The 27,746-nt window shown below is 32.3% G+C and overlaps 2 protein-coding genes across 3 annotated transcripts; one reads left to right on the plus strand and one right to left on the minus strand.

Annotated features, from left to right (window-relative positions):
- Window positions 1-533: 533 nt before the first annotated feature.
- Window positions 534-8,852, minus strand: LOC134271665 (junction-mediating and -regulatory protein-like). 2 transcript variants are annotated; one of them, XM_062753877.1, is made up of 10 exons: window positions 8,770-8,852; window positions 5,991-6,854; window positions 5,743-5,824; window positions 5,278-5,368; window positions 4,988-5,153; window positions 4,663-4,826; window positions 4,343-4,429; window positions 3,978-4,073; window positions 3,108-3,702; window positions 534-2,866 (listed from the first exon to the last, which is right to left on the minus strand). In XM_062753877.1, the coding sequence occupies exons 2-10, from the start codon at window positions 6,841-6,843 to the stop codon at window positions 2,640-2,642; spliced, it is 2,361 nt and encodes a 786-aa protein (XP_062609861.1). In that variant the 5' UTR covers window positions 6,844-6,854; window positions 8,770-8,852; the 3' UTR covers window positions 534-2,639. The 2 variants fall into 2 exon arrangements, with proteins under 2 accessions (XP_062609861.1, XP_062609860.1); XM_062753876.1 differs by having other exon boundaries at window positions 8,637-8,846.
- A 398-nt stretch (window positions 8,853-9,250) lies between these two features.
- On the plus strand, window positions 9,251-20,309 carry LOC134271666 (coatomer subunit epsilon-like). Its single transcript, XM_062753878.1, has 10 exons — window positions 9,251-9,400; window positions 12,609-12,772; window positions 13,794-13,896; window positions 14,575-14,624; window positions 14,869-14,922; window positions 15,329-15,410; window positions 17,141-17,296; window positions 17,767-17,835; window positions 18,081-18,155; window positions 20,104-20,309. The coding sequence occupies exons 1-10, from the start codon at window positions 9,278-9,280 to the stop codon at window positions 20,155-20,157; spliced, it is 930 nt and encodes a 309-aa protein (XP_062609862.1). The 5' UTR covers window positions 9,251-9,277; the 3' UTR covers window positions 20,158-20,309.
- The last annotated feature ends 7,437 nt before the right edge of the window (window positions 20,310-27,746 follow it).

The following is a 27,746-nucleotide window of genomic DNA, read 5'->3' on the forward strand; positions in this document are numbered from 1 at the left end:
CTGACATTATTACTAACAACAAACTAACAAATGCATGGTGCATTGTATTGAGTTTTGTTGAGATGTTAGCATAACTTTTTGTCCCTATACAATTAGTTGTTTGCTACATCCTTTGAATGTTAACAAGTGCTAAACGCATTGTATTGAGATACTAGCATAACTTTTTGTCCCTATACAATTAGTTGTTTGCTATAACCTGACATTTTATATTTATAGTAATGTTAATGCACGACGGACAAAAACAGATAGCAATATAGGTCACCTGAGTTTACTCATGTGACCTAAAAATTTATCATAAAAAACACAAATTCTTACTTGTATGTTACAGTATTTTAATCAATCACAGACTGATGGCAGTATGTAAAATTAAACTCCCTTATAAATGCATTTTTAATACATGTATATAAATGAATCTCTGATTGACACATATTTCATAAGTATCTCATGAATGGAATTAATTCAGAATCCATTTATACATGATAAAACGTGTACATTTCTTTAACATTGTATGTTTGTTTTAAAATGAACATAAGAAAATTTAATGCTTTATTTTCTGTTCAAGGTTCTTAAAATGTTTTCATTTCAATGCATACCAGCGTAAAATCACTAATTTTTGTGGGGGTTTAATTTTTGTTGTTTTTGAGGTATGGAGATCCTCAAATGTATTTTATTGTACCACCATGAAATGTAAAATTGCATAATGCATTACACCCCCAAAAACCATTATTTCCTCCTCAAACCTCTAAAACTTGACCCCAAGAAAATAAGTGATTTTACAGTAATTATGAAAGAATGAAAAGTTAATAATCAAACAATCATGTATATATTATAAAAAAACAAAATATTCAACATTGAGAAAAATAGGATAAATAAGCCATAAAATCAGTACACATTAAACAACAAAGGGAATAAATTAAAAGCTTTAAAATGATTGAAGAATATTTCTTTTTGTACAAGACATTCTTTCAATTTAAGTTAATTTATAACATACCTGTAAATAGTGCAGTTGTAATTTTTAAGAACATTTATTTATACAAGTACAATGCACTCTAATTTAAGAACTTCTTCTTTCAGTTGGTATAAAATGTCAAAAAACATTCATCAGCATATAGATCTAAATCCATTCTTCAATTATTCAAGAAAATATAGGGCAAGTTCATTTAGAAAATGAGGTCAAGGTTATCAAGTTCAAGGTTAGTTAGTTTACACTTTGTTATATCAATCAAAACTTAATAGACTGCAAAGATGATAGACACTTAATGTTACAAACATTATGTTAAAGTCTCATTAAATTTCATTCAGTGGTAAAAGAGGAGTTGCAGATAAGATGGGTACCCCAATGCTCAACAGACAGACAGATGGAAGGACAGATGGATGTACAGCTAGACAGATGGACAGACATCCTGATCACTTGATTTGTTATAGACCTCTGTATTGTATGTGCATATATATTCTTACATAATCACTTGTGATGTACGATTCAAAACACAACCATTTGTTTGTTCACTTTGGTAACTTAATGCTTAAATTTGTATGCTTTCTGGGTCCAAAATTGGAAATAAATACTTTACTTACTTTAGTAAAGACAAAACATATGCATTAACTGGCACATTGATGCCAATTAAAATTTTGAAACATGGCAGAAATAAATGATAATAATATAATTACAAGACAAATAAATAAATACATGTATTAATGCACAATCATGGTAATCAAATATACATGAATCACTGTGTAACTTTACACATACTTAACAAAAATCATTTAAAATGGCAGAACACACATTTTATTACAAGAATTCTTTAAAGTAAAACATTTATGTCTGTTTTTTTATGTCAACATTACAGACTCTCAAACACCTCAGAGAATATCTAAAAAAGAAAGTTTAAACATCTGAGTGATGCCTATTATACAGAAAAAGTTGAAACTCTCCTTCTAATATGAAATTACAGATCTGGCATATTATTTCGTTTGATCAATTTTATTATCAATCAAAATTCAACTTTAAAATCACAACATTTGTGGAGCAATCTCAACAATCTTTGTAATTTTCGCTGTAATATTTAAAACGGGGTGGATCCGAAAGTAATTTAACTTCTGCCATAAAATCTTTACTTAATGTTAAATCATCAGTGACATCAAAATATGACCTCATAATAACACCACTAAATGTGACTTAAAAAAGCGAGTTAAAACTTTCTTTGTACCGAAGACAAACTCTTGAGATTTAATTGGCAAATTTTATTAATTTATTTGTACAGAAATGCCTATACCTTGCCTTAACTCACAGTGTGAGCTGAATGATAGAATCACATAAATGTTGGACTCTCAACTGGCTTTACAATGAGTGAATCTTGAATAAATTTCAAACTTGACCATGTGGTTCTAGAAGAAAATATTTAAAAATCTATTGATAAAGAACACTAGAGTCTGTTATGCTTCATCAAAGAATGCTCTGTGGAAGGATTTTTTGATTTAAATTTATTTGATTGGCAGACAACTACATATGCCAATCAAGCATCCGGCTAACTTGAGCTAAATAAGTGATATGAATAAATAAATATAGTTTGTAGAAGGAAAATAACACAGGTAAAATAAGTCTATGATAAAAGCAAAACAATGGCAATGAAAGCATTGAGTTACGCAAACAAGTCCTCTTCTTCGCTATCTTCCTCTGACTCAGGGGAGCTTTCTCGAGTGAACTTACTGATTCTACTTAAACTCTCCTGTAACAATCTCATATGACTATCACTTGGAGTGTCAAATATATCTGTGTCACTTGCTGATTTCTTCTCTTCTTTGTTTTCCGTGGGTCTCAGTTTTACTCCCTGTTTAATCATACTCAGGATATTGTCCATAGGATTCACTGTAAATAAAATACAGAGATATAGGTATTTATCCATTTCATGTACATGTACTGTAGTTGTCAACCTCATTTGATTTTCTCTGACTTTATATGCACAGTTTCTCATAACTGAATGCTAAAACAAACTTTTCAACTTAATAATATAAAATAAATGTTAAAGCTAGCTGTTAAGAGGTACCAAAACATTTTTTCTGTCACCGTTACAGAATCTACCGGTACTTCAGATTTCCGTAAGACTTACCTGGTATTGGTTTTTGTTTCTGGTGACTCTCACTCACAGGCTTCAGTTTGCCTTTTCCTGCCAAAATGGATCCCAGATCAGGTGGACCTGCCCCCTTTTCTTTAGGTTTCTCCTCCTCCTTTTCCTTCTTTACAATCACCAGTTTAGCTGGAGGACCGATAGCTGGAGGTGGCGGTGGTGGGGGTGGGGGAGGGGGAGGTGGTGGTACTAGAGGGGGTGGGGGCGGGGGTGGGGGAACACAAACCGAGGGTGGATCTACAGGTGCTGGAGGGGTGGGAGGGGAGGAGTTTTGTCTCTGTTCCCCTCCGTCTGAAGCGTAAATAGTAACTGGCATTGAATCCACAGCATCCTGGGATTTTCTAGGTCTGGGTGTAGGCTTAGATTTTCCAGTGCTCTTACTTGACTTAGAGGGTGACTTTTTTGGTGTGTTTGTTATTCTGATAGTTTTCTCAGAGTTTGTAAGAGGTTTGCTTGGCTTTTTCACATATGTTTTATCACAGACAGGCATGGACTGGGGAGAGTCTTCCAGAGCGGCCTTTTTCTGACTAGGTGGTTGATAGCGAGGAGGTTTTATTGTCTCTGGTGTTGGATATTTCTGAAATGAAAAGTTGAAAGAATGTATGCTTTAAAAAAAGCAAGTTATGTAGTTCTCCTGTCACAGGAGAGACTGCACAATTGACAAAAGTCACTGATTTCTGTGGGTCTATGTTCATAAAACCTCCACAAATCAAAGTACTTGTATAGTAAGTTATTTCTCTTTTGATTATCAGGCAACAAATTGGGTTCCTTGCATGAAAATTTGGTTCTATTTAAAGAGATGTACATGTACAATCTATTACTGAATTATCTGAACTGGGATGATTAACTTACTATTTTAAAGTCCTTAATGCGATTAATGGCCTTGGATCGTTGATCATTTATAAAACCACTCTTCTTCTCTTCCTCCTCTTTTTTGAAATCCCTTTTCTTGAAAAAATAAAAGTTAAACTCTATTTAAAAAAAAATTTACTGTGTCATATTATGAAAATAAAAACACATAAATCAAACATAGACACACCAGTACTTATGCTGGTAAAATTATTTCAAAATTGTTTTTCCAGTATGGGCTGTTGGTACAGTAATACATGTATATACATAGACCTAGAAATAAATTCTATGATTTTCAATTTTCCTTCTTTGTAAAATCCAGGATATCTACAGATTTCAGAGAGAGATCTTACAATACAATGATTTACCATCTGAATCGCATGATGTTGTTTGAACTGTATCTCTTCTTCCTTCTTCTTCTGAATTTTAGATTTGAATTTCCTTTCCAATGAGGCCTAATGGAACAATAAAAGTTTACATGTATGTTGATATTAGATGAACAGTACAAAAATGAAAACTTTTCTGGGTAAAAAAAATTATTTTATTTACTTCTTTATTATGTGAATTCATAGTTCCATGACTTGTTTCTTTTATGCATAATAAACTTTATTAAAAGTGCACATTCACAAGTACTATCAAACCTGATACATGTACTAGATTAATTTAAATCCATCCCTCAATTACTCACCTTAACATTGCGTATCTTGGCTCTCCTCCGCGTGATGGAGGTGAGTTTACTACGCAGCGCCAGGATACGAGGGTCTGCTGGGGACTTGAGCAGGGACTCCTCATCTGAACTAAGGTCGTCCATATCCTCAACAGCATCATAAAACACAGGGATGTCTTCTTTAGCTGAGAAGTTAACAAACACTGATATATCCTCAGGGTCAAATATAGATAATTTACCAAATAAGTTTGATCTATAAATACATATACTGCTTTATAGTCATTAAAGAAGAGCAAACTTTTTTTACCAAAAACAATTTATATATCCACATATTAATCACTCCTACCTTTTATCTGATTAGTAATGGCCTCCATCTGGGTTCTAACCAGTTTTTCTTCCTCGTCCAGGATGGCCATTTGTTGCTGCTGTACCCGGATTTGCCAATCAAACACCACCCCCTCCAACCTCCCCAGCTCCTGGATGGCCCCTAGTTTGTCCTCTACACTGGCTATCTGTAAACAATGGGAGAGGATGTCCACTGCTTAAAATACTGATAACTTTTAATCTTTTCTTACCTTACATTTTGACAATAATTATTAATTTTTTTTAATTATTTAAAATAAAACCTTCCCTCACCTCCTCCTTTACTTTATCCCGTTCTTGTACAAATAACTTTTTCTCATTGTTTAATAACTGAAGACACTCTAAACAAAGGTCTTCTTTTATTCTGAAAAAAAAAATTATTAGTTTAAATTATTAAAATTCTTCACACAGAAAGCACATATTAATAAATCATTTACACATTCCAAATTAAAATGGAATAAGGGGGGAAAAGAAACAAAACATGTATACAAAATATAGACAAAAAAGAAATCAGAGATCTCTTTAGAGACTGTAGCTCTACTGACTTATTCAAAGATACACTTTCCACAAAGTTGGTGAGAGCAGCTGCCTGTAACTGAATCACTTTATAATTTTTGACATACACATGATTTCTAAACTTGTAACAAGTTTTACTGAAATCAAATTCAAATTAAAACTAGGAGCATTTTTATCTTGAATTTACAGATTGAAAAGGGAATATTAGCAGATGATGTTTACCTAAAAAATCTTTCAGCACCAATCAATTCAAATGCAGTTTTCCCAAATTTAGTTTGATCTTCTTTCATTCTTTTTAACATATCTAAAAAAGTGAAAAATTCATCATAAAGTCTATAATCAAATGAGTCTTCCAAAACCAATTATGCATCTACCATGTTTACAAATACCCTTCAAATTCACTTCACATAACATTTATTAGCACTAATTAATTAATCAATCTTAAACAGTCCTGAAAATGGAGTCTTTACCTTCATAAATTCTGGAAGTTCTTGTGTAATATTCAATGTAGTACTTCTGAATGTTGTCTAGAGCTTCCTCGTAGTGTGTTTGCCACTCTGTAAACATGGCCCCGTATTCTCGCTTTACGCGAGCCCCGACATCGGGGTTCTCCAGCTGCTCCTTGGCCTCCGTGACACGGCTGTACGCCAGTTCTCTAACGTCCAGGAATGGCTGTAGGAGGTAATTGTAGAGGGAGGCCAGAGCAATGTTCAGCTTAAAGACCGCATTGTCTTCAGATTTATACACATCCTTCATATCAGTCATATGACTTGCATTGCTACGTAAAAATATCACATTCTTTAATTCATCTTCCGCTTTGTGGATTTCATCCTCGTATCCTTGGCGACGAAGTTCACTGATGTTTTCGAAATATTCCTCAGCTGTGTGCTCCTCATACTCAAACAGAGTTGACATCAAAAGTTTTTCTTTGCAGATTTCCAAAGCATAACACAAGTACTCTTCTATCTGTGAACACACTTTTGAGTAATCTATATTGCACTCTTCATAACCAAAATATGTCCATAGGGACCTAGGCTCCTCTGGAAGGGGAGGTAAGTGGGGGCCCAGGGCAGGATGAACATGGCAGAGTAATTGGTGAATGGCTTCTAATTCATGGAAGGAGAAAATGCCAGTCCTTGTTCCGAGGTTATCTTTGTCACTGACGACACGGCTGTGAAGGCGGCTAGTAATGACCACCCTCTTCTTCTCATCATTCCAGCAGACCAAGAAATTGAACTTTGGCGGATTCATCTGGTCAGCAAATGGTCCCTCCTTGACCACCATCCATCCCTCCAGACTGTCCACCTGATCCCCACACTCCATCGCTAGCCTCTCTATAAACAAACAGTAAAACATTCACTGCTTCTGTTTGCTATTCTTTCTTTTATATAAATTGTCTCATAATAAGTAAAAGAATCCTCATTGTGCTGAAAGTATTGAAAAAATCTTAAACAATTCCATTATTAAATTCAAATATAACAGTAAGGTTCCAGCTTTTAATCAGATAGAACCTAAAAAATGTTTTGCTACCAAGTGATTTTGGGCTATGTAGATGTTTGTTTTGTTGAAATAATGTAATATTAATGAAAAGGAATACACACTGATTATATCACAACCATTGTAATTTTAAGAAAAAAGAGAGAATACTGTAAAGTAGATTTTGATATACCTTTCATTTGTCTCAGTGCATGATTATTCAGAATGTGAAACTGCTTGGAAAAGTTTATTTTAAATAAGAATTTAGACATAGACAGAAATTTCAATTTGGCTTCTGATGACCTGTTTATACTAGTTGCTAAATTCTCTTCATCTTGTGCGGAATTCACAAGAGGCTGAGTTTCACAAGTTCAGAGTTCACTAGTATACCAGATGCGTATACATCAACAGCAGATTCTGAAAATTCTGAAAATGAGTTATTTCTATACTTAAGACATTATGAAACAATATGCTATTTAAAAAAATGCATGTGGTTACGGCTCATTTAATTTAAGGATTATTTTTAGTATTTAGAAAAACAGAAGCATCAGATAAGCCTGCAGGTCTACAGGTTTTTATTGTACCCCAGTCCATCTCTCTGTCTGTATTTCTGTCTATCTGTAACACTTTCATTTCTACATGATATCTCAAGAAGCTTTTGAGCTTTTGCAATGCAATTTTACAGAAAAAACTTCCAAAGATTTAAAGATGACCCCTACTGATTTTGAGGTTGAAAGGTCAAAGTTCAAGGTCATAAATTCTGTCGGTTTTAACACTTTTGATTCTGTGTGATATCTTGAGAAGCATTTGAGCTTTAAATTTCAGTGAAATGAAGCTCCCAATGGCTTAAGAAAAACCCTTTTTAATCTTTATGTCAAAAGGTCAAATGTCAAGGTAATAAATTTATACATTGTTTATTTATGTGTGTAAAATTTTCATTTCTGTGCAATATCTCAAGAAGCTTTTGAATTTTTGCAATCAAATTTTATAGCATAATCCCTATAGCCCCACCTGCCCATCTTCTTCAAGCGTCCCTCCCTGTTTTGAAAAAGTTTCACCCAATTTTAGTAACCATGGCAACATCAATTATCAAAATCAAAAGATGATTTAAAAATTATTTTTCTTAGTGTTGTCTAAATACTTATGTACCAAACTTGAAGATTCAAAAATTGTAAGAAAATATTCTATTGAAAAATCTTCTACTGAACAGATATTATAATAGAGATCATGGACAACTTATGATCCCTGACCAGTAGAACTAAAAAGAGCATTAATAAAATTATATAATTTCTAGAAGACATCTTAAACAGTTAAAAGAAAAACTAATCAACCCTGTCTGTTTCACTTAAGGATATCAATCAGGAGTTATGTGCAGACATTGCTTACAAATTTACCCTTCCCTCCCTTTTTGGTTATGCCATCTTAAACGGTTTTTATCTGATTCGGAATAAGAACGAAAAACTGATGAAAAATATTTTACAAGTTGAGAAATGACGCAGTCACGCTGTGTTGTTATTTTAAATGATTACTTTTATATGACAATAAAAATGCATGCATTTCTATCCCCCATTACAGACGTGTTAGATTTTTTTAAACTGTACATTGGCTTTATATTAAATATGTTCAAAGATGCATCTTACTTTTAAAGAAATCAGCTGTTCTCTCGGGTTTCAAAAGCCATAAAACAAATTATATCGATATTCGTTCCCATAGGCATTTCGTTACCCATCGTTTTCATAATCATGCTTCTGTTGGTAGTTAATGTTTATCAACCTTTGTTTGATCGTGTTGTTTTAACACAAAAGAAGACATTTTGTGCTAAAAACGGTACATGACACTATCACCTGCCATTAAATTCAACTTTTGTTTGTCGTAAATATAAACAAACCGAATGTAAACAAATGATAAATTTATAATCAATATCTTTACATTGCATATAACAAAAATAAAGAATAATTTTACGGATTTAAAACTTATCTACAAAACATCTTATATTGAGTGATGTATAAAAATTTTTTGTTTTGCGACAACAGCAATGCTGATGGACTGGGTCAAAATTAGAAATGTATATTTCACAAATTTTCCTTTTTCTTGATTTAAGTGCGACAATCTATATGTGTTGATGTAATCATTTCATGGAAAATACAGCTATTATAGTATATCAGCCTGAAATCAAACCAGCAGCAAAATACCGCAAAAATGAGATTAAGAGTTCTTGAGATAGTCGCTTACAATTTAAAGCGCAATCTTGATTCTGATTTACTTTCCACGTTGGCCACGCATGCGTCTAAGTAATTCAGCAAAGATGGCTACAGAGAAAGATGTTGACGAACTTTTTGAGATAAAAACTGCTTTATATACGGGGAATTATCAACAGTGCATCAATGAATGCCAAAAATTAAGGGTAATATTGTGAGGATTCATGAAAAAATATGTTATTTTGTATTTTTAACGAATATTTCTATTGAAAGGAAGATACCGGTACCACATATGTTGCATGTTTATTCTGTCAAAATAAATAAAGATTTAAATTATTTATACCTGACAGGTCCAGTACAATCTCTTGATTTAGCTATATAGCTTGTAATATCTGTAAAGCTTTTAGGCTATTCAAAATACCTTGTTTATGCTATTTACAAAAAATATATTGTCAGAAATAGACAAAAAGTCACATTATTAAAGAAAACAAATAAGTAGTGTATAGTATATATAGGCCTATAAGATCTTTCATGATTTTCGTTGGATATGATTTTCGTCCAATGAGTTGTGTGTTTTTCTATCCCCAAGCCTTGGCGAGGGGATAAAAACACACAGCGAGTTGGATAAAAGTTATATCGAACTACAAATCAAGGGAGATTCTTTTTTTCCCATGTTTAATACTTCACAACAAGGTTTTACACTGTTTTTGTGTAGGATTCCACTTTACTTTACTTCATTACGGTGATGCAAAAACCATTGTGACATCCCAACTGTACTTAACTTGGGATATCAAAAAAAATATCCAGAGTCATATACATGGGATAAAGTAGAGAATGTTCTATCATTAAAATGATATTGTCCTGCGGACCCGGTTTAAGGATAGAATTCGTTCCGTGTATTTGTAATGTAGCAGAAAGAAACACGGGCGATAACTCGCATAGTGCATTTACTAGGGTGCGTCGATTTACCCAAAAGGACCCAAAAGGAACCCAAAAGGACCCAAAAGGACCCAAAAGGAACCCAAAAGGACCCAAAAGGAAATCAAAAGGACTCGAATTAATATATTATAATACATTGAAAATTAATAATTTGAATTAAATTATGAATATTATATTATAAATTTACCTAAAAATTGGCAAAAACATACATTTATATTGTTGCAACTTTTCTTAAAGAAATAACATACAACTTTTATAACACATCAATCATTAAATCTGGTCAGAAATGCTTTGATTTCTTTTAGCTGAATTTAACAAAGTGCACTGTATTATTCTATTTCTCCTTCTGTTTTATTATATCTTATTATATGATATTTGATAAATAAAGAAATAAGTTTATTTAATGACATGTTCTAGGCATATGGTATCGGGGATTGGTGGGGGTGGGGGATGGGGGGGCTCCCACCTCAACCCAAACACGCACTTTACCCTCAAAAAACTAGTTTTAGTTTTAATAAAATATGAAAGTATTCATTATATATCCATTTAATTTCTTTATTTCAAGTCCTTTTGGGTCGTTCTTAATTTCCTTTTGGGTCCTTTTGGGTTCCTTTTGGGTCCTTTTGGGTTCCTTTTGGGTCCTTTTGGGTTCTTTTGGGTCCTTTTGGGTCCTTTTGGGTAAATCGACGCACCGCATTTACTAGGAACAATCTAGAGAGTTCCGAATGTAAACATAGCAGGTAATTTGAATCGAGAGAAAAACGTTGAGAAAATTAATTGGATTTTCGTATTTATATGGATTATTTTTGGGGATAAAAGGCATAAGCAATCTCAAGAAGGTTTGTTTTGATTATTTTGGTAGTTATTCCCAGTGCAAATCATTTTACCGTAATTAGGGGAATACAATACGCACTTTTTTCCTAAAATAAATTTCTGTGAGAAAGGGATGCGTATTTTACATCACAATGGGATTTTGACAAGTTTTTCTTTCAGGTGAAAAACGGCTATCATACGTACATACCGTAGTATTACCTAGAGACATATGCAATTTCTTTTGTTAATTGCCATATTTTAAAATTCGGAAAGTTATTGTTGGAAGGCATGCTTCTTAAAAATGTCACTTTCATAATCTTTTTATGCCCAAATAACATGAAAAAGTAAGTTAAAAGTAATTTGAGCTGCATGTTGATTGTCTCCGAGGAGGCCGCCATTACCGATGTTATTGTTAGATGTTCACTCATAGCTATGTCACGTTCTTCCGGAATGATAGTGCACATGCATCTTATCTGCCAGACAAAGTAATAAATCATTTTTTTAATGAAATACAATAAAATAAATATTTATTTTAGGTTTAAAATAACTCAGTGATAATCTGCAACAATATTAACACCCCTCCGTACGTCCCAATGAAAGGAGGCCAATGTTGTGACACATATGCGCTGGTCAAATGATAATTACCTATCAACACCCCTCGGGGCAATTAATTGTCTACCGACTTCAAAGCAATGATTTTACAGTTAGAGCACTGATTATTTACTGCCATGTGCATGTGTTGATTACGGCACTTAAACAATTAAACAATTGTTAAATGTAATTTTACCTTATCTTATACTTATCGGCCTCTTGTTTAAATAATTGAGAGTTGAGAAATGAAATATAAATTATGCTAAAACTTTTAATAAAAGTGGTATCATTTAGAAAATAAGATATCCGCGAAGATTCAGAAGAGGAAAATCGTAGTCTTCTTAAAGAAATAAATACTTTGATGTTTCAATTTCGTTTCCTGTTAAAATATTGTAAGATAATTTTAAGCATGATTATCTAGAACTAAAATTAAATATGACAACTGATAAAAGTTTCGACAATATCTCTTGCTTTGTTGAAATAAAATTATTTCATCTAAGAATATGGCGACGCATAATTTCAAAATCACCGTAACTATTCTTTAAAAAAATCTGTTTATACTTTTAAGCAACATTATCTTGTGCTTTGTTGAAATAAATGAATAAATAATTTTCTCCAGATTGCCGCGATACGGAATGTCAGGATTAAGAGAAAGTTATAAAGTGTGTATTTTAAAAAAGTGTGTTCAGTAAATTTTTGACACCTAATCCTCGCGCCGATTTTCGTAACAAATTACCGTGATTTTCATAGTTCAGAACATCGCTTGGTAAATTTTTCTGTTGTGTATAATACATCCCAACTGCGTTTTTTTCCCCAGTTTCAGACTCAAAAAGGGGGGTGCGTATTTTACATCAATGCGTATTATACTCGGCCAAATACGGTATATTCTTCAAAATCGTTTCGGAGCGGATCCGCTCCGATTTGCTACATTGCAAGTATATGGGACGTATTCTAACTGTGGTGAGGGCCTGTACCAAGACACAGTTAGATTATTCTAACTAGGGATAAAGGAGTAAGCATGGGATAAAAAGCACTACTCCTCCACTAAAAATTATCTTGTATTTGTTTCAGCTGTCCAACCCAGATCTTAAAACAGCTAAGGATGTTATTATGTACAGAGCTTATGTCGCTCAGAGAAAATATGGTGTTGTTTTGGATGAAATTAATTCTTCACACCCTCCAGAGCTGCAAGCAGTTAAGATGTTTGCTGACTATCTATCCAATGAAAGCAAGAGGTAGTAGTAGTAAAACTTAACATGTTTTATAGATCTATACCCTTTAATCAAATTTCTTTGATTTACCTGTAATTACCATTACTTTTGATATGGATTTTCAACCAGATAATATTTGTTAAGTCATAAGATATCTAGCTTTATTATACTTCTGTTAAAATGTTTCCTATATAAAGTTCAGAAGGTAAAATAACTATCTTTTATAGTCCACGCATAGCAAAACTATACCCCGGGGTATAGTTTTTGCTATCCACCGTCGGAAATTTTTCATGCAATTTTTGCCGCCAATTTTGATTTCCAGCAATAGATCTATAGACTGATGATGTCATGATGACTCCAGTAGCATTGTGACGTCATCAGGATTTCAGATTATTCTTGCAGTGTTATCTTACTGCAAAAAAAAAAAAATCAAACCTCAGAAATTATATTATACATCAGTATAATAAAACGCTTATCCACTGGTTGTGAGTGGGATAGCTCTTTTATCAAACCCTTGACAGGAACTATTCCCCTCGGGCAAGCCCTCGGGGAATAGTTCCTGTCGTGGGTTTGATAAAAAAGCTATCCCACTCACAACCAGTGGATAAGTGTATAATACATACTTGTATTCAAACAGTATCAAATTTATTTTTATTCCCAATTTTTCTTAAGAAATTCATTGATACATGTTTAAATTTTATGAGACACTTGCATGTTTAGAGTTGGTTAATTTTAGAACATGCAGTGATATTGTCATTATTATCAAACTCCCAATTTAATATGAAAATCTATCCATTCATTGGAAACATTTTGGTAGACTAGTCATGTTGTTTTAAAAAAAAAAGAAACTTTTAGAGTATCATGTTTAAAAAAACATTATGTTTTGTTAGTTTAATGTCTTTCCTCTTTTTGGCATTTTAATTTTTCTTCATCACAAGGTTTTATGTAAAGTCATTAGCTTATATTATTTCCAGAAGCCAACAAATGATTTGAGAAAGCTTTTATTTCATTGATATCTGTTATATATTTATTTAATCTTTGATAGGGCATCTATAGTAAGGGACTTGGACCAGAAAATGAGTGCCAGTGTGGATGTTTCCAACAGCACATTCTTAGTCATGGCTGCCTCCATCTACAACCATGAACAAGTTAGTTCAGTAGTTTTGTACAATTGGAAGTTAAGCATACAGTAGAGGATTGCAATAGGATACTGTCTGTTTTATAAAGACTATTACTATTTTCAGTAAAACTTGGTTATAGCAAAGTCCTAGGGAACTGTGAATTTTCTTTTCATATACATAATTTGTCATATTCATATAACAATAAAAGAATTGTATAAAAAGAAATTTCACAGTATACATGTTTTCTTTTGGGTAGAACTACCAAATATGTTCAGAGAAGTATCAAATATTTAAAAATACTTAAAACTACAAAACTTATGAATCAAATTTTAAAATAAATTGGTACCAGTTCAATATTTGGAAAGTTGAGGTCACTAGAAATTCATCAAAAAAGATATAAAATTCATTATTTTTTTCAAAACTTCTATGGGAAGGAAAATCAGTTTGCTATATCATTAAATATGTAATATTGTTGTTTGTTTTATACATATATTTGTAAGGGATTCAAAAGAACATTGCAGGAGATCTCGAAAAACTTTGCTATATCTGTATTTTTGCTACACATGTATTTGAAATAAACAAATTTTGCTGTAAAGTTTGTTTCCAAACACTGCTTATTATCATCAAAATTGATTGTGTTGTTCAACTTCTTTATAAATGTTCTTGAAGTTTTTAACAGTTTAGTTAATTATTTTTTTTTTGTAGAACAGTGATGCTGCACTTAGAGCCCTACATCAATCTGATGCACTGGAATGGTAGCGTTTTATATTTGTAGCTGTTTAATTAAACCTTTCTACAAGATTAAAATGTAATGGTAACTTACACTTAAAGGATCAAATTCCACTTCTAAGAGGCCCCCTGCTAGTGAATTTTTATAATCCCTTGTAACTCTTGGGGGAATATTGTAACATGCTTTGTGTGGTGTTTGAGATGAGAGATGGTGTGCTAAATGGAACTTATACAAATAATAACTACTAAATTCTTTTTCCAATATTTCAGCATTGGTCTTACAATCCAGATATTACTCAAGTTAGATCGAGTTGACCTTGCAAGGTAGATATAAGTACATTACATATTGGAATTCGAAGCAGGACACAATTTTAGCAATATAATAAATGGTACATAACAGGGAGAAATAAAATTTTGCTAAAAAATCTGTTTTGCTGTATTTCTTAATTCCTGAGCTACTCTTTAATTTTCTTAACTCAGTAAAGCTGATCTTTGTGTAAAATTTTCCGTATGAAAACTGTAATCAGTATTTATTAATGTCATCACAATGATGATAATAATGAAAGAGTTCTATTTTTTGGCTTGGAAAAAAAAGATGATCATTTTGATGTAAAATGAAAGCATGTTTCATAAAGGAAATAGGTATAAAAATATCATTTGAAAGATGATCCTCTTGTATACGTCTTTACTAGTTTGTAAATTCTAAACTAACTGTTCATTTGAATTAAAGGAAAGAGCTGAAAAGAATGCAGGAGATAGATGAAGACAGCATTCTCACACAACTGGCACAGGCCTGGTTTAACCTGGCTGTGGTATGTATTACATTACAGGGTTCAACATTAATGTCAGACTGATATCTTTTCAATCGGACAAATAAAATCTCTGGCTAATTAGTCCAAACATACTAATGAAAAGAACTTTATTCGGTAATAACCAATATTTGCCCCCCGAATCAAACTTTGATGGAGATATATTTAATTAAGTTCTTAAACAGGGGAGTATATGCTGACTTCAAAGCACTGAATATTTTCATAAGTAATGACGCCATATGTACTTAATGACGTCACAAACATGACGTAAATTTCAGTTTTTTATGAATTTTACAGAAAAATGTACATATTTCGTCGATATTTTGAGTAAAAGTCACCGAGCGCATGTGTGTTCAGGATCAATATTTTGATATAATGTGTAGAATGATAATATTAATGAAATATGTCAATATTGTTCCTGAACAAACTTGCGCTCTATAAATTTTAAAGGTAAAATTGTTGAAATTTTGTCCATTTTGTCCTCTTTCTGAAAAAGGATATAAAATCGGACTAGTTTGTGACGTCATAAAAACAAAAATTGTGAATACACTGCTTTGACACTATAATATTTTCTGTCAATTTATATTTCTTATACAATTTATTGAATTCAGCACATTTTAGGAAGTTTTCAAAATTTGACTTTTGTGGGGGCAAATATATGCAATATACCGCATATAGTTCTTTCTGGAAAACAAAATGAATAAATGACAAGTGTTTGGATTTTCGACAACTTTACTTGAAAACCTTTAAAAAAGTATAAAAAGTACATTGTAATAATTATTGTTAAATTTACAAAGTACATTGTAATAATTATTTAACTCGAGCGCTAGCAACTACGTTAGTTCCAAATTCTTTGAATACACATGCTCGGCTTCATGGTCGTGCATTCTGGGAAAACTGAAAACTACTATAGATGGACCGTACGACAACAATTTTGTTGTATCATTTAATATCTATATTTATTCTGTAACTTACAGTTCAAAGATAAGTCGACATATTTGTAATACTTCAAATTTCCCTTTTTTCTGACGGAAGAGCCCGAGTCAATATCTGATTGTTCTAAACAAAGACAAGGGACGTCTAAGCACAACCAAAGATAGGCTCTAATTTCTGATTGGTCAATTCAGCCGATCCTGATGTGCATGATTTTTTAAAACCTAACAGTTCTTGACAAAGATGACCCAAAGGACCAAGCTACACTACTTCACAACTTCACTTTGAGTTACATGTATTTCTATAAACCTATTAATTCCGCTGTATTTTCTTTGCTACATTGCCAAGAAATTCTATTCTTATACCTGCTCATTCAATGCCTCAATCGGCATCTTCACCATATTATATAGAGTCTCCCCCCTCTCCAGGAAAGGTCATAAATGTTCCGTTGTGCCAAACTTCAATAGGTCAACACAAAAACTTCAACCCCCCCCTTCGTTTCTTTACCAAGTGTCTATAAAATACACTTCACAAAACAATTATAACTTGATCACAGTCTAGCCTCGATAAACATTGAAGAATTCAGCAAAATAAATCACTTGATCACGGACCTTCCTTTCTGTGTTTAAAAATTGCTATGGCGCTAGCTCACCTATCTTCTTTAAAAGATAAACTTGTCATTTTAAAACATTGATGTTTCTTGTTTGGATGGACTCATTAAATCGCATGCGGACTGGTAAAAGTAAAATATTTAGAGAATGTTCATACCTCTATGTACATGTATTTATATTACATTATAGGGAGGGGAGAAATATCAGGATGCCTATTACATTTTCCAAGAGATGGCTGACAAACACAATTCCACACCTCTGTTATTGAATGGCCAGGCAGCCTGTTACATTGCCCAGGGCAAATTTGATGATGCCGAATCTGTACTGCAAGAGGCCATGGACAAGGTAATGCTAAAGGGTTTAGGTATTAAGGAAAATTTTCCCGCTGTTTTAATATAGCCTATTCACCCTCGAGCTGGTCCCAAGTGGTTGAATTTGATTTAGGGTAAATTCAAAGAAGAAAGCATTATATCCTTAACACAACTCTGTCTGGGTTATTTTTAAAACAAGGAAAATGTTTTCAAGTGTGAAAGAATGAAAATAAAATAAAATGCCCCCCCCCTCCATATTCAGTAGAATAAAATTATGTAATTATCAACATTTATAAAGTATGTTTAATTCAAACTAAGTAATTATTTATTCACACATGTATATATGAATATACTGATGAGCCCGCATGGGGCGAAAGCGCTTTAGATAAAAGTTTGAGTTTGTCGTTTGAATTTGGATTTTATTTTATCCCTATGAAAAATAATTTTTTGAATATGAATATATGTATATATTTGGATGATGAAATGAGATATGTTTTATTGAAGGACTCCAATAATGCAGAAACTCTTGTGAACATGATTGTTTTAACGCAGCATATTGGAAAACCACCAGAGGTTCGTGAGTTTTATAGACATGGGGATTATTTTATATACTGAAATGAATGTAAATAATGTATAGTGTCAATTATAATCATATTAAATTATGATGTAAATGAAAAATGTTGTCATCTGAAAAAAATAATTGCACGGAAAACCCTTTTATTGCATTAGTAAATTTCTATTTGAATATATTTAAATACCGTGTACCAGTAATTATCATTTTGGGGATTACTGTTTGAGAATTTCTTTTGTATTGACAGGTCAGTAACAGATACGTATCCCAGCTGAAGGACTCTCATCGCAACCATCCATTTGTCCGGGATTATTTACAAAAGGTCAGCACAACCATTTATCAAAGTCCAATACTAGGAAACCATATACTAGATATAGCTTTTTTCTAAATGAAAATTAATGAAACCTATTTGAATAAAAAAATTTGAGCTCAACTGAGCCATGGGCTCAAGTGAGAAAGAGTAAAATGTAAATATAAGAAATGTTAAGTTTAGTATGAATTATTGGTTTGTAAATCACAGAGACTTGCATGTAGGCATATATTTTTCATAAAGTGTTAGCTCTTTGTACAAACAATAAAGATATGTAAAAAAAAAATTTATTTCAAGAGTAGTAATGAATGAATGAATCAATCATTGGACCAAAGGATTTGGATGGGCTTAAATTAGAGATAAGATTTTGCATAATACTACCGGTAGTATACAGAAAATTTTTTTTTAGAAATTTTCTACAGAACAGTAAGGCCATAGTCTTATTAGGGCCCCGCAAGGATTTGCGGGTGCCCTATAGTAATCACTCTGTCTGTCTGTCTGTCTGTCCGTCTGTCTGTCCGTCTGTCACTCTTCCGTCCACAATTTTTCTGTTTTTTTCTAATAACTTTTTTTGTGGTTGCCCAATCAAGTTCAAATTTGGTATGGTTGTTCAGTAGGCAAAAATACATATTTTGATGCTAAGTTTGGTTCTCTGTGTCTTCTGGTTTGGAGCTGGGGTGGTGGGGTAGATTCCTTTACTATGCATAAGAATGAATGGGCAACTTTTTTTATGGTTGCCCAATCAAGTTCAAATTTGGTATGGTAGTTCAGTAGGCAGAAATACATATTTTGATGCTAAGTTTGGTTCTCTATGTCCCCTGGTTTGGAGCTGGGGTGGTGGGGTACATTCCTTAACTTTATATAAGAATGCATTGGCAAAGAGAGATAACTGCTGAAGATGTTCCCATTGTAAACTGAATGCTGCTATATGAATCCCTTGGGATTAATTAGCTTTCCTCCTGAAGAAAATCCAGAGCATTATCTTTATCTGTCACATTGAGATGAATTACCACCTCTGTCTGCAAATGAAGTTTGTTTTGAAGTTAAGTCAATTTGGAATGCTATGAACACTCTGAAATGTGGATTTGAATATAAATTTTCATAATTTATTTTTGTTTAATAGTTATGATTTCATTGAATTCTAAAAACAAGAAATAGATTAAAGAAGATTTTTTGATTTACTTTTGTTACTTATGTTAATTCAAGAATATTATTAATTTTTAAGGTAGTTGTATAAAAACCCCATTCTATCATTAATACTGAAAAAGTTCTTATTGTAACTTTAAAAGAAAATGATGAGAGAGGTACAATTAATCCCTTGGGATTAATTATCTAGCCTGCTGCAGAAAATTTAGTAGGCTTTTCTTTATCTGTCTTTAAGATTAATGAAAACCTTTGTCTGCAACTGCTGTTTGTTTGAAGTTAAGATCAAGCCTTCATGATATTTGCATTCATTGAAGGCTGGATTTTATATAACACAAGCTTCATAATTGTTTAAATATACATTCAATGTTAAGTCATTCTTTACTGCCTAATGTAGGTACAAGGATATTATTTTCAGGTTTTTGAATGTTCAGGAATTATCTTGAAATTTTAAGAATACAGTTGCTGTTGCTTATTCTTCGTACATTTATTAATCATTCTGTAAGCTGCACCCTTTAATTCTACCCCATGGCGGGGCCCTTGCTGACTGGTCAGTTTTCTAGTTGATTTGAAAGCATCTCAGTGTTGTGTAAATTCTCTCATAACTCCTTAAGGCCTAGTGGGAACACCAATATTAAGTTAAATTTGTCATTGAAATAAAGGGAAGAATCTTCAAAATCTGCAAAGGCAGTGTGAATCATGTTAGTTTTGTAGTCCATGGTCCTCTATTTGATATAAAGTACCTATTTAAATAAAAATTCAAAGTAGGTTAAAGTATTTCTAATTGTTACTTAATATGTTCTTTTTGTTTTGACAGGAGAGTGACTTTGACAGAATTTCTCGGAATTACTCTCCATCTGTATCAGCCTAACATACAAACACTATTTTATCTTTGTTTACTGTGAAAAAAGACTTATGAATGTTCCTGAATGTGAAATGAAGAACATGTAATAGAAAAAAAAAATGTTTTAAAATCATGGCAGATGTTTCATTGCATAAATACATGTATTTATTCATCTTTAATATTGTGTTTCATTCTTTTTCATTTGATTTAAGGATCACACAGTGGTAATATTGTAATAAAGATCTGAAGAAAGCATAAATAGAAAATATGATCAAAGAATATTATCCAATGATCGTTTTGATGAGGTCAATCCTTATATATATATATCAACTTAAGGAAAGCATAGCGACCAAGGAGGAAGTGCGAGGTTGACATGATTTTTTTCAGGTTTACATACCATATAAGTGGAAATTTTAGTGAGACGCAAATTTAGCGATTTCTACCTAAAATCTGGTATTTTATTTTTAGTAAGAAGTAAATTTAGCGATTTTAAAATGCTAACTAAAGAATCTATTGCAAATAATACGCAATTAATTTTTTAGCGATATTCAAATTTAGCGATGTCAGCACCCTCACTAATAATGCCAAAATTAAATCCTCGCTAAAAATTCTACTTATTCGGCATCTATGCATTGTACCAAAAACAAAAGGCTGTACTTGTTTTATTTTTTAAATCAATATAAGAAATACCCCCAAAAAATCAATGTTTCTAACTTTCAAAGTACTCTCAAATACTTCAATACTTTTCTCATATAAGGCATTGTGATGTTATTCACATTATGATGTCACCGTTGTTATTAGCAGCTGCAGTATCTGTTTGTAGAAACGTCCGGTTTATAAAGACTATTTTGACATCAGCACTCTCGTTACTTCCTAGAAGAATGTATCCAATTTTAGAAAAAGACGAAGGTGCTTGTAATATGTTATTCTCCTTTAACATTCAAGACTACTAGTATTTCAATTTCATAATGCTTGTTTTCAATACTTGGACACTTAGAGGTAAATTTTTTATTCATAGGAAACAATAACACTAAGGCCTCAACAGTAAGGTTTTCATCACATTGGATGTTTGAAACCTTTAAATAGTCTACTTGAAAAGGTTGAAGAAAGTTCATTTTTTATTGCTTGACACCAGAATACAGGCTTGGATCTGTGGTTATGGATAGTACAAATCATAGGCTTTTTAAACCTGCAGGTTTTTACAGAGGAAAATGCATGTAAAGCAACCCGTTTTTTCCTTAAACTCCAACCTGCCAACAAAGGACTGAATGTGGTTACTATAAGTAATATTCTTAATCGCAAAAGAGTCCAGTCTTCTATTCCACGTTATTTCAAGTTGAAGACTACACCATGTGTTCCCTATAAATATACATCGACTATTGCTTCCAAACGTTTTAATCTCCAGAAAACTTGGCAGAGCCTAGATATATGTAAACTCAATCCTCCTTCCTGTTATGTTCTTCACCCTACAACTACAGTCCTGCTAATATAGTAAATAAGGAGGACCTTAAATCATTAATTTTAAAAGAGCCTAAATTTAGGGAACTCAGATCTGTTAACTGGCGTCACAATTTCATAATTTTGCATAATGGATTCTGTTGAAGATTACCAGACGATGGGAAAAACATGAAAAAGAATACATTGACTCATTTTCATAATGGGTAAAATGTATCAGATGTATGTTAATATCTTGCGTTAAGCGATTGAGGGGCAAAACTCAAACTAACTATCCTTCTGTGTTCAGTAATTCAAAAGTGAAAAAAGAATTATATTGATTACATGGTCAGTATGTACTGGTCCTTGCTGACAAAGCAGGTAATAATATTGTCGTTGTTTGTAAGGCTCATTATGTAGATTGTATTTTAGAGAAACTGGGATTTAATTCTACAAGTGGTAATCCAACATATACCCATAGTTCCCTTTCTAGGGAGGAAATTCTTTAAAATCGTGTCAGTTTTCAATATTTTTAATATTAAAAACAACCAAAATGAATTTGAACTACCATATAAATATTGGAAATCCGAAATTTCATAAGAATCCTTGCAAAGATACGGTACACAGCGGGTTCCAGTAAATGTTCTCCCAAGATTCTTTCTTTACTCTTCACTAAAATTTTAACAGTAATGAAGGAGAAACCCCAGAACTACTGTGCAAAAATATATTCGAGAAGTGTTGTAAATCAGATATGGATACTTAAAAACTACAAGGAACTTTTGGAAAAATTGAAATCACAAAATTTAACATACTAGTATTCAATAGCATGAAAACTTCCGACTTTTCAACTTTATATACAACCATTCCCCACAATTAATTACTGAGTATTTAAGTCAAGGATTTTTTATATCATTGACAGCTGCTTTTTCAGTGACAATGGAACTCTTGAATTGACATATCTTGTCATTGGTCATTTGCAAAATTATTTTGTTAAAAACATTCTGATACTCTGAAGTTGATATTAAAAAGATGCTTGAATTTCTGATTGACAATATCTATGTGGTTTTTGAAGACCAGGTCTTCCAATAATTTATTGGAATTCGAATAGGTACCAATTGCACCCCGTTATTAGAAGACATATTTTTGTATTCATGTGAAGCAGAATGTTGTAAAAATCTTAAACATACTTCATCCCAGTGAGCTTTAAATTAAATACTGAGTATACCACAGAGTCTTGGATATTTTACTTGAAAATACGTTAATGCCAAATGGTATTCTAAAAACTAAGCTTTATGATAAACGTGATGACTTTAAATCTCTTCTTACTTACGCAGTAATATACATTCATTACCTGCATACGGGGGTTATATGTCTCAGTTGATTCGATGCACGTGAGCATGCTCTACGTATTAACATTTGTAAAACAAGGTAACTATTGACAAACAAGTTTCTGAAACAAGAAAATAAGCAGTCTCGTTTAAAATCATCATTTGGTAAGTTCTATGGTCGATGCAAGAAGCTGTTCAGCAAATACAATTTATCATTACGTCATATGCTGACTGATGTTTTTCATACTAATTGTTAGGCCATTATATACACACTAAATTGTCGTTGGATTTTCCCGTTATTTTCCGTCTGTAGTAGCTGCAGATCTGTAGCTCTCCGAAAAAAAAATTATTGATAGACCGGTCTATCAATTTTTTTTCGGAGAGCTACAGATCTGCAGCTACGTCTGTAGATGACCAAACCTGATTATAAACATTTTCAATCCTTTTCAACAATGTATTTAATTAACAATTTTTTAAAATATTTATTACAAACAAAAACGTTTGTCGTATTTTCAAGTTCATAATCCTTTATCGTGTTCATGTTCTTCTTCGCCCTATAACTATTGTCCTGCTGGACACGACATTACAGGTGACGTACATATAGTTAATAATGAGGACCTTAGATCACTTATTTTAAAAGGTCCTAAATATAGGGAACCCCGATCTTTCAACTGGTATAGGAATTTCATAAATATTATGGATTCTGTTGAAAATTACGCCAGACGATTGGCTAGATATGAAAAAGAAGACGTTGAAACCCTGTCAGAATGGATTAAGTGTATCAGGTCCATGTTAAAGTCGCGAATTCAAAGATTGAGGGGCAATATGAAAACCATCTATCCTTCTGTGTTTAATAATCCAGAAGTGAAAAAAGAATTAGATAGATTACATGATCAGTACGTACTGGTCCCTGCCGAAAAAACAGGTAACAACTTTGTCTTCGTTTGTAAGGCTCATTATATGAATTTTATTTTAGAAGAACTTGGATTTCATTCTACAAATGGTAATCCTACTTATACTTATACTTCCCTTTCTAAGGGAGAAATTCTTCAAAATTATATGTCTGTTTTAAATATTTTTAATATTCCACAGAGTCAAATGAATTTGAACTACCGTATATATATTGGATTCCGAAACTTCATAAATATCCTTACAACAAAGATACATTGCGGGTTCCAGTGAATGTTCATCCAAGCCTCTTTCGTTACTCCTCACTAAGATATTGACAGTAATGAAGGAAAAACTTCAAGAGTACTGCGCAACAATATATTCAAGAAGTGGTATGAATCAGATGTGGATACTCAAAAATTCCAAAGAACTTTTGGACAATTTGAAATTACAAGAATTTTCCAAAATCAACAGCTTAAAAACTTACGACTTTTCAACTTTATACACAACAATCCCTCACGATAAATTAAAGTCCAGGCTTTTTGATATCATTGACAGCTGCTTTTTCAATAAAAATGGAACTCGTTCTGATTGCACACACACGTACTCTGAAGTTGACATCAAAAAGATGCTTGAGTATCTAATTGACAATATCTATGTGGTTTTTGGAGACCAGGTATTCCAACAATCCACTGAAATTCCCATGGGTACCAATTGCACTCCGTTATTAGCGGACCTATTTTTATATTCATATGAAGCAGAACTTGTGCAAAATCTAATGTGTGAAAAGAAGAAAACACTTGCTGTGGCCTTCAACTCGACATTTAGATATATCGACGACGTATTGTCAATTAACAATGGTCAATTCCATTCCCTGGTCGATACGATGTATCCTGGTGAGCTTGAGATAAAAGATACCACAGAGTCTGACACATCTGTTCCATACTTGGATATTTTACTTGAAAAAGACGTTAATTGTAATCTATTCAACTTCCCTTACTTATGCAGCAATATACCTTCATCACCTGCATACGGAGTCTATATATCTCAGTTGATTCGATACGCTAGAGCATGCATGCTCTACGTAAGAACAATTTCTAAAACGAGGTAAATTATTAACAAGCATGTTGATGAAACAAGAATATCAACAGTCTCGTTTAAAGTCATCATTTTGTAAATTTTATGGTCGCTACAATGACCTTGTCAGCAAATACAATTTATCGTTGAGACAAATGCTGACTGACGTTTTTCATACTTATTGTTAGTCCATTATTTATACACTGAATTGACGACGGATTTTTCCGTTATTTCCCGATCATGACAAGGAGCACACGGCGGGTGTGACCGGTCAGCAGGGGATGCTCACTCCTTCATGGCACCTGATCCTACTTCTGATGTTTGCTCTGCTCCAGTTTTGTATTGTTTTATGGACTTTGATATTGAATACTGTTCGTTATCTCCATATCCTTCTGTATATTCAAATTGCAAGGTATATGTATTTTCATTATTGATGAACTTGAGTTAACAAAGGACGAATTTATTGAAATAATCCATTTAAATCTTGGTCATTTGCGCTTATTCCCAGCCTAAGGTTTACAAGACCAGCATGATGTACTTTTCAACTTTCCAGCAAGTGCGAATGATTATCTTGGTCAAAAGTATGACAGGTGATAAACATTCTGAAGTCAGAGAAGATGAGAGGAAAATAAAGATCCATTAGTTCATCTGATAAAGATCCTCCACCAGTTGATTTTTTCACAAAAAGACTTTTTTTTTTCTTTTTAAGTGACAACTTGCGATAAAGCTCCTTTTCCAAACCTACAAGTTTTAGAAAATCTTAAGTGCAAAAACTGTCATTGCTGTCACCAAAGACAATAATTCAAGCCATGTGTTCATTTGTTCTCGTTCTCAATAGCATGGTTTGATGAAGCTGACTTAAGATTAATCTCAAATCTGAAAATAGACCGAGATCTTTTGTGAAAAGGTCAACTGATGTGTATAAATGTATAAATCGACAATATGTTGCATTTTTTCACGTTTACAGCAGTCATATACAAAGTCAAAATCATGTGTTCTTGTGTCATTTTTTAAAATTATTTTTATAAAGGCGATAAAAGTTGACGTTTTCAAGTTATGTTAATTCTATAGATCATTTTACTTCAAGATTAAAACTCTCTGACACGTGTGATACTTTTTTTTTGTTTCAAGTACAGTCACATACACTGTATTCTACTCCAACAATAAGAACTATATTCAAAATATGTCATTTATACCTTAATTCATGGTGTCTGTATTAATATGTTTTGTGGAAAGTAAATGTATTCAAAACTTATCCTTTAACTTGCGTAATGGCATTGGACAAAATTATTATTATTTAGAAGGAGTTTAGTCAGGGTCCCATCCCTGCCCTGGCAGTTCTCTTATTTTTTTCTTCTAGAGATGTAAGATTATATGTTATTATAATTATATAGATTAGGATCTGGGAAATGATTTTTTTAAAAAAAGCATCCATGTAGATGTTGGCTAACGCGATATTTAACAGAAGTTTTTAAACTAAAGACACAGATAGACAAAGGCTAACCAGACCTAATTAGACTCATTTAAGACTTAGATAGACTTTATCCACTCTAAAAAAAGTTTTACTATTAATTTTCAAAATAAGTATTTGCATTTAGAAAAACAATAAACATTAAGTAATACAATTAGTCAGAATAGTAAGTAAAAGGCAATCCTGCTTAGTAACTGCAATAATAAGTAGTAAATACCAATAAAACAATTACTTGTCAATTCTTTTACTATTTATTATTATAATTACTGAAATAAGTATTAAAATAAGTATTAAGACTACTTATTTTTATACTCAATTTATTACTCATTTCTAGTGATCAAATTTATATTTTTATTTTATAATTTTCTTAAATTAAGTAATTGGAATACTTATACAAGTTTGAACCATTTACTTATTTCATATACATGTGGGATTGAAACAAGTAATTCATTTACTCATAAAAGTATTAACCATTTACTTATTTCATGTACATGGGATTGAAACAAGTAACTACTCATGTTTAGTAAATCCTTATTACTTCATTAAGAGATAATATGCTTTCTTTTTACTGGGTTTTATGAATTATTACTAAGTAAATGTAAATCTGAAATTAATAATTTAATTATTAAAATCAAGAATATTATTACTTCAAGAGAATGCCAAGTAAATGAAATATTTATCATATTTACTAAAATCGACATTATTTCTTTGTAACTGTTTTATTATATTAAGCAATAAAACATTTAATTCCAATATCAAACGCCTTCTAAATAGAATAAGTTGTATATTTTTAAAGACCATTTTAAGAATGGTTGATAGTTTCAAGTACTTAATACAACATTTTAGTTAGTATAACTTTTTTTTGACATGAAGAAATATTTAGAAGAAAGATAACTCCTCCTCACAGACAATTAATATGGAAGCCATTAAGAATTCAGTCCTGATAGTAATTAGACTACCATTTTTAAGTAATTATTTGTATTGCAACTGCTCTGAATTCTCCTTGATTCAGTGAATAGATTATTGTTTTAAGTAAATCAATTGAATACAATTTAAACAAGATGTGCTTGTGAAATACTGACGCCCCCCCCCCCCCCATATGGCAACACGACAAAGGTTTAACTTTTCTTATATACAAATTCAATAAATTGGTATTTCTTGATCTCTCAAAGGTCAGGGTCAAATGGTCAATGTTATTGGTATCTAATGAAAGGTCCTGCCACAAAAGATTCATATCTGAAATAAGAAAGCACTATCCCCAACCCTTCAGAAGTTATGGTGAAGTTTACTAACTTTGAAATGTAGATCAAACTCCAAGGTCAAGGACAAAGGGTAAGATTTGATGGTACCCAAAGAAAGGTCTTGTCACAAGGATGAAATATGTAAAGTATGAATGCACTAAATCCAACCTCTGTAAA

This window comes from Saccostrea cucullata, unplaced genomic scaffold, assembly GCF_032062105.1.
Source record: "Saccostrea cucullata isolate Sc308-1 unplaced genomic scaffold, CSIRO_AGI_Scuc_v1 ctg1823, whole genome shotgun sequence".
Lineage (NCBI taxonomy): Eukaryota > Metazoa > Mollusca > Bivalvia > Ostreida > Ostreidae > Saccostrea > Saccostrea cuccullata.

Coding starts and splice junctions, on each gene's coding strand:
- LOC134271665 (XM_062753877.1), bottom strand. CDS start 6,843: ATGGAGTGTGGGGATCAGGTGGACAGTCTGGAGGGATGGATGGTGGTC. Junction 4,827..4,987: donor CATTACTAATCAGATAAAAG/GTAGGAGTGATT, acceptor TTAACTTCTCAG/CTAAAGAAGACATCCCTGTG. Junction 3,703..3,977: donor GCATTAAGGACTTTAAAATA/GTAAGTTAATCA, acceptor TTTTCATTTCAG/AAATATCCAACACCAGAGAC.
- LOC134271666 (XM_062753878.1), top strand. CDS start 9,278: ATGCGTCTAAGTAATTCAGCAAAGATGGCTACAGAGAAAGATGTTGAC. Junction 14,625..14,868: donor CAATCTGATGCACTGGAATG/GTAGCGTTTTAT, acceptor CCAATATTTCAG/CATTGGTCTTACAATCCAGA. Junction 18,156..20,103: donor TCCGGGATTATTTACAAAAG/GTCAGCACAACC, acceptor TTGTTTTGACAG/GAGAGTGACTTTGACAGAAT.